The sequence below is a fragment of the Rhagoletis zephyria genome, unplaced genomic scaffold (assembly GCF_001687245.7).
Source record: "Rhagoletis zephyria isolate East Lansing unplaced genomic scaffold, Rhagoletis_zephyria_1.1 Rzeph_scaffold_22670, whole genome shotgun sequence".
NCBI classification, from domain to species: domain Eukaryota; kingdom Metazoa; phylum Arthropoda; class Insecta; order Diptera; family Tephritidae; genus Rhagoletis; species Rhagoletis zephyria.
This window is the reverse complement of record NW_016179728.1, coordinates 1-7,138: the sequence shown is the minus strand read 5'-3', so window position 1 is coordinate 7,138 and position 7,138 is coordinate 1. Positions and strand designations below refer to the sequence as shown.

The following is a 7,138-nucleotide window of genomic DNA, read 5'->3' as shown; positions in this document are numbered from 1 at the left end:
CCATCGATGGATGCGCCGATTTCAAGTGATTCCAACGATTGTTGCAGCAGCGATCTACGCGCATATTGGCCACGGACATTTTGTCCAAAACCAGGTTGCACCAGTACCTCACCGTCTACGAAAGCGACTTCGCCACGCAACACAACGCGGTGCACTTTGCCCTTCACCTTGGTGCCCTCAAAGGGCGTCCATTTCGCCTTGGAATGCATTTCTTCCCTGTTTATAGTCCATTCCTCATCCAAATCCACTTCAATGTAGGTGTTGGGCTGTTCGGGTAGACTGAAGATGCGTTTTGGATTGCGGTAAAATTTATTTTGTATGTCTTCGAGCGTCAAACGTCCATCGTCTACAGCCTTAAGTAACAATGGAAGTATGGTTTCCAAGCCGGGAAATCCTGGCGGTGGCTTCTCAGAGTTCTTTTCCTCCCACGTATGCGGTGCATGGTCAGTGGCAAATACATCGATGTAATTCATATTGTCCCACAGGGCCTGCTGATCGTCGGGTGAGCACAATACCGGTCGTACTTCTGCACGTCCTTCACCTATGGCCGGTATGTCGTCAGTGGAGAGAAATAAATGGTGCGGACAAACTTCACAGGTGACGCGTATGCCCTTTTCTTTTGCAGCACGTATCAACATAATCTCTTCCTTGCGTGCAATGTGGCAAATATGCACAGGGCGATCGAGCAGATGAGCCATGAGTATAACGGAACCCATTGTTTGTCGTTCCGCATGACACACGATTGGCGCGCGCTTTGGCCAATTTTGCATGTGTTTCTCCCACACAGTCATATCGGTCATTTTCAACGTGCTGAATGTGTCGTTGAGGTACATTTTCAAGCCACACGCTTGTGAAGCCAACTCACCAATGTGTAGCCAGTTGGTGTCAGAAGCGCCAACATAGAGCGCGTAGTCGCAACGTGCGCCAGCTTTAGCCAAATCTTGGAACATCTGGAAGCTATTACGATCGACGATCGAAGGATTGGTATTAGGCATAGCACAAATAAGGGTAACACCACCGGCCAATGCGGCAGCGGTGCCGGTGGCAAAGTCTTCCTTGTGCGTAGCACCCGGCTCACGTAGATGGACGTGGACGTCAATGAAGCCGGGCAGTTTGATGATACGACGCGAGGTCATACAATCGGTGTGGGTTTTCATGGCTGGACGACGACCAGTGATGCGCATCGATTCAACTAAAAGTTTGATGCACTTGACATCGGTCACCAATGGTATGGAGTAGTCGACAGCGAGGCGACGTGTACGATAGCCATGGGTCATGAAAGAAGATACTCTAGAGAAAGTACGATCGAGAAAAAGAGATGAGTGGAAGACAAGTTAAGAACCTTATTTATTAAAGTGGAGTGTGATGGAATAGGTAAACTAATAAATTCACTTGAAAAAAGTAAAACAAAATAAAAAATATAATAAATGCCAGACTGGGGTCTATTTCGATGTTTTAAGAAAGTCTCAATGTTAAAACGTCATTTGGCATGTATTTTGATCAATCCCGTAAACTTCTCAAAGTGTATTCGCAGCTTAATTCTCACCTTCTTGCGCCTCCGCCACGCATTGGCAGATTAATAACCATATCGAATTGTTTATTCGCCAAGAACTCAGCCAAGTGCCGAAGCTCACCGTTGGGATCTTCAGGTGATTGCTTATCAAAAGTCCACTGAACAGATTCCACCTGTAAAAGATAAGAAGTTATTTTATAAATATGGTTTTTTATAAATATACTGATATGTAGTTTCTCTTGAGAAAATATGTAAGTACATACATATGTATATAAATAAGTTTGTAATAGAGGGCTGCATGAATTCATTCAAACAGCCAAACAGAGTACAGTAGATTTGAATATTTTACTTCACATACAAAACACTCAGCGTTTGGAATTTTGTAAGTTATGAATATACATTTTGTTTTATATTTTCTACCTTCAAATGGAAGAATGTGAATAAATGAATGGAAAATATTCAAATCATTCAAACTCATTTCGGTAAAAGTTTTTTTCTACAAACAAGTTTTTTCGTATATAATAGGAGCGCAGCAATACATACATATGTATGTTTGTACATATGTGCATAGAAAAAATATTTTTGGATATTCATACAAAAAATTGTAATTTAATTCATTTTCACTTTGTTTGAATATTGTAATGTCGACACAAATATCAGAACAGCTATTCACTCAAATTCAGAAAAATTTGAAGCCAAAATCATTCATTCGTTTTGTATATGAATAATTCAAAAGCCGTTTTGAGTACATTCATGCAGCCCTCTAGTTTGTAAATATACGGATGTAACCAAATGGTACACATCGGTAATACAGAAAGGTTCTAACTAATTTTCCTTCAAAATCCAATTTGTGCAAAGGCGGTAGACTCATAACTTACATCCTTTTAGAATTTAAAATCACTAATAGAGCATAAAATTGGCTACAGTCTTAAATACTATATAATAAAATTATAGTTTAAAAAACTAAAACCTCCCTATTATAATTGCCATTAGTACTGTCATCAGAGAGAGAAATATTTTCAATAGGCCTGTTACCCATCTGAACAGTAAAAACCTAAAACCATACGCGCCAATATTATCACATCAATGTGGAATATTGTAACTCCGTGAAGTTAGAGGGTATTGATGGCAAACAAAGTATTATCATGTTTAGGTATGATATGATGACCCAATCGAACAATGAATGATGCACTTAACCACGCGATTCAAAGAAAGCAACAGCCGAAGTATTAGCCGAAGCGGTTCGTACAAATTTTCCACAATTGAACCAATAACAAAAAAATGCGTACGACTCTTTGATAGAAGCTGTAGACAATGGAAATAGTGGAATTTACTTCCTGGATGCTCCCGCAGGGACTGGAAAACCATTATTAATTTCACTGGAGAGGATACGATCGCAGAATGCAGTTGCATTAGCGTTAGCTTCATGTGGAATAGCAGCGACTTTGTTAGAAGACGGGCGTACGGTGACAGGTAACAAATTCAAGGGAAATAACGTCAATTGACACTATTTCGCATACTGGTGCGAAATAAAATCAATTAACATTATTACCTTTTCAAAAGCGAAGTAAAATTCGTTCGTTCCGATAATAAATAAGCAATAATTGCTTATACTCGCATTTTGGCATCGATTTGAAAGTGCAATCTAATAAATAGTGTCATTCTGCTTGGCTGCTTTTAATGACGTCACAAATTGTTGGCGGCGACATTAATAGGTACTTGTTCTTCTTCTTTTTTTTTGTTGCTATAACCGCCTAGGCGATTTTGGCCGACTTAATAGGTACAGTTTAAGAAAATTCGTTTTCTATAATTCTTTCCTTATAGAAAGGTGTCTTCTTTTACACCTTGGACATTCCGAATTCGTTCAAAATATGCTAATTTCAAAACAATGTTTTCAGTATTCCTCCCAGGTATTTGGACATGGCGGCAATTCACTGTTTCTTCGATTCAATAGTGTTCGCTTTATTTTTGGAAAAGAAACATGTGTTGCATGTTCTGGATCAATTCTACACTCTTTTTAAAATATTTAAATTTTTTTAATAAAATCAATTGGTGTTGGTTCATGATTGTGTTCATTAATAGCACTGAGGATTTGGCAATAACTTCTTTCACCTATGGAAACAACACTTACGGGGCAATGTTTATTGTAACAACATTCATATCTCACGTACGATGCAAGAACAACATCCATTTCTTGGGATCGACATACTTTAAGCATTGTTGACGCTATTTCCATTTGAATTTGGAAATACATAGCATCATTTACTTTATTTCCAAATTTTTGTTAACTTTATATCTCTTTTGAAAAGGTAATAACGTCAATTGACTTTATTTCGCACCACTATGGGAAATAGTATCAATTGACGTTATTTCCGTTGATTTTGTTACCTGCCACCGGGCAGACTGTACATTAAGCCTTGAAATTGCCACTGAACATGCAAACCAACGAAACACCAGCGTACAACATCGCCAAAAACAGTGAAATGGTATGCAAATTTATCGTTTAGGACGAATGCACGATGACCCATAAGAGGCCATTGGAGGCACTGGACAGAACTTTGAAAGATCTTCATAAGAGCCATCATTCTTTTTTTAACAACTTTCAGTCAGACATTTGTCAACATTCCACTATCAAATTTGTGACGTAATGTGAAGACGCTCCCTCGCGGGTGTTTTTGCAACAAGATCAAAGTACCGAGATGTTTTCGAAGCAAATGTTGGACATTGCTCAGAGGAAAGTGGCTGTTGACACCTCGACCGAATTCATCAGATAACCTACAGATTTCGGCGAAAAGGATTTAAGTCTGAAATTACACACTCTTGGCTGTACTATGGACAGAGTAGGGGANTATGTATTTACTTAGCACGAGTATATTGACAAGTGCATCAGCAAGGCATATTTTTGTATATTTGTGACTAATTAAGCTTGTGCCAAGTAGAAAAAACAAAAATTCACGCAAACTAGAAAACCAATACGAAATTAAACAACCACAAGTTAAATGAAATGACACCAGAAATTATCAATTACATAGAAAATCAAGTCAGACCATAGCGCAAAAGATGTGCATAGCAGTGGCAATTAAGTTAACTTGAATCGAAACACAAGAATAACTAATAACAAAAAATAAAAAATTAAATGCATTTTGATCAATGATTGCAAAACGTATTGCCTTGCCCATCGATTGCTATCTCTGCAAGCTTTTTGCTTTAGTAGAAACGAGACCGGCAGTGAAAGCGCACAGAGACATAAAAGTAAAATTTTTAAATTTTATTAAAAGTCTTGTTCATAAAAAAAGTGAATCTCTGAAAATTTACTAATTAAAAACAATTAATTAGGGAGAGTGTTTTGGCGCTGCACCAACGCAATAAATAGGTATAGAAAAAAAAAAAACAAAACACAACCACAACTACATACACAAAAAAAGAAATGGGCCGGTCCAGCTCAAAGCTGTTGGAAACGCCCAATAATCCTTTGCAAGAACTTCAATTGGAGGAGCAAAAGCGGGAACAACGCAAACGCAAGCAGCAGAAGCAACAAAAACAAATTGCGAAATTACAAAAGAAACAAGCGAAAAAGACAAGATGCAAACGCAAATCGGAAGGAAAAGGCGGCAAGGACACCGCCGAAAAGCAGATTTCCATAAAAACGAAACGTGCCAGTGGCGGCGTAGCGGAGCGTACAAATAGTCTAAATTCGCAAAGTACCAGCTATGAGATAAATAAAGAAGAATTCAATAGACAAATTGAGCAACAAATACAAAATCATCTGGATAGTGATCTCTGCGCATTCGTAATGAATCAAGTGTCCTTGACGCAACAGTTTTTCGGAAACTATGAAACGTAGGTATACATAGTGAGTGAGCGATAAACGACAAGAAAATAAAATTTTATGAAGCGGTACGTTGTAAAATCGGCACGATTCTTAAGTTCGAAAAAGTGATTTGGCATGAAGTTTTTGCCTGAGAAAAAATTTTTCGAATAATAATTTTACAGAATATACCAATCCTCTTACGACTTTCCAAATTTTCTCTTTACGGGGTTTTTTGAAGTGAGGGTCAAAACGACCCTTTCAGGCAGCAGCTAATGGGTTAAAGTGTTCTTCGAAAATATTTGTCATGAAATTTTAGTATATATATATGCCTTAACCTTTAATTTCTATCAGGCAGGTATTTTAAAATTTTTTCCACTTTTTTGAAAACTACTTAGGCCGAGACATGTAAACTTTAGGATTTTAATTTTATAGTTTTACGTTGGTGGCATAAAATTTTTGCCTGAGAATCCCCCTAGGAAATTGTGCGAAGAATAATTTCTAGAATTTATCAATCGTGTTACGACCTTCCAAATTTGCTTTTTGCAGGGTTTCTTGAAGTAAGGGTCAAAACGACCCTTTCAGGCGCGAGCTAGTGGGTTATAATGTTCTACGAAAATATTTCCCATGAAATTTTACTATATACGCCTCAACCTTTTATTTCGATCGGACATTTGTTTTTACGTTTTTTCGACTTGGCGTTCCTATTTTTATTTTCGCCACTGTATCCTACTACATTTGTTCAATTTTCTTGACAGTTTTTCTCTGTGTATATATGTATGCTTTTTTACAAGTTCCTAGACACAAAAAGGGTTGCCTTACTTTTTAGAACACATCAGGCTTCCTTCTAAGATAGATCAAGTATCGATAAAAGGTACACTGTCCATGTCCGCTTCCAGCCAGGAATCAAATGTCGAAAATATGCAAAAATTTATGTTTCGAGTAGCAGCAGAACTGGTCACAATTTTTTTTCTCACCTATTTACTTCCGTATATTTGCATTAAAATACTATATATGTATTCTAAAACACTTCTGTTGAATATCCATCAGTGAAGCCGGAACTCCACTTGTATTATTGCAATTTTATTGGCATTGACTTTCAAGTGCATGACTTTTTTTTATAAATTACAAACTCTTATCAATTCCATATCAACTTGCTCTATTTATATCGATGTATGTACCTACATAACTACATAAGTATTCTTATTATTTTTACTGCAGTGAATTGGCAGCCATTTCTGAGGAACTATTAGCCAAAGAGAATGAATTGAATCAGAATCTGGAGGAGCATTCTATACTACTGTCTACGCCCTTGGATGCAGCGGTATCAAAGTGGATACAATACAGGCCAATGTAAGCTAAAATGCGTAAATATGTATGTAAGTCGACAGAGAAATTGAGATTGATTAGAAGCCTTTGATTTCACAAATTGAAGATAGCCGGCTAGGTATTTGAACAAGCGACAACCCTAGTTGATACCGTGGAGCACGAAGCTATAGACTTGTCCGAACAACGCACAATCTGCATAGCGAGGCCCAAATATTACCAGTAAATCAGGAGAATTCAATGCTCCGCAAGCAGGTTCAGGTTTTATTAAATCAATAAATTTTCGGGTGTCGACATTTGTAGGTTTATGTGCTTCGGGGAATCAATAGAAAGGAACCATAGCAGTTGAAATTTCATTCTGATTTACCGAATCGGTGTAATCGAGTCTGCCAGCTTTCAAAAAGGCTGGACTGGCAAGCATTTGATTTCCATCAAAGTTTGTAAAGACAAGTAAGAAAGTCTAAGTTCGGGCGGAGCCGAACATTAAATAC

At 37.7% G+C, this 7,138-nt stretch overlaps 2 protein-coding genes across 2 annotated transcripts; one reads left to right on the top strand and one right to left on the bottom strand.

The window, feature by feature from the left end:
- Positions 1 to 5: 5 nt before the first annotated feature.
- Positions 6 to 1,770, bottom strand: LOC108381459 (CAD protein-like; the record flags this gene model as incomplete). The annotated part of the gene is made up of 2 exons (XM_017637880.1): positions 6 to 1,290; positions 1,547 to 1,770. Coding segments are annotated over 2 exons (1,509 nt in total), but the record flags the coding sequence as incomplete, so codon positions are not given.
- A 2,930-nt stretch (positions 1,771 to 4,700) lies between these two features.
- LOC108381460 (uncharacterized) lies at positions 4,701 to 6,834 on the top strand. Its single transcript, XM_017637881.1, has 4 exons — positions 4,701 to 4,765; positions 4,850 to 5,353; positions 6,543 to 6,674; positions 6,794 to 6,834. The coding sequence occupies exons 2-4, from the start codon at positions 4,941 to 4,943 to the stop codon at positions 6,795 to 6,797; spliced, it is 549 nt and encodes a 182-aa protein (XP_017493370.1). The 5' UTR covers positions 4,701 to 4,765; positions 4,850 to 4,940; the 3' UTR covers positions 6,798 to 6,834.
- The last annotated feature ends 304 nt before the right edge of the window (positions 6,835 to 7,138 follow it).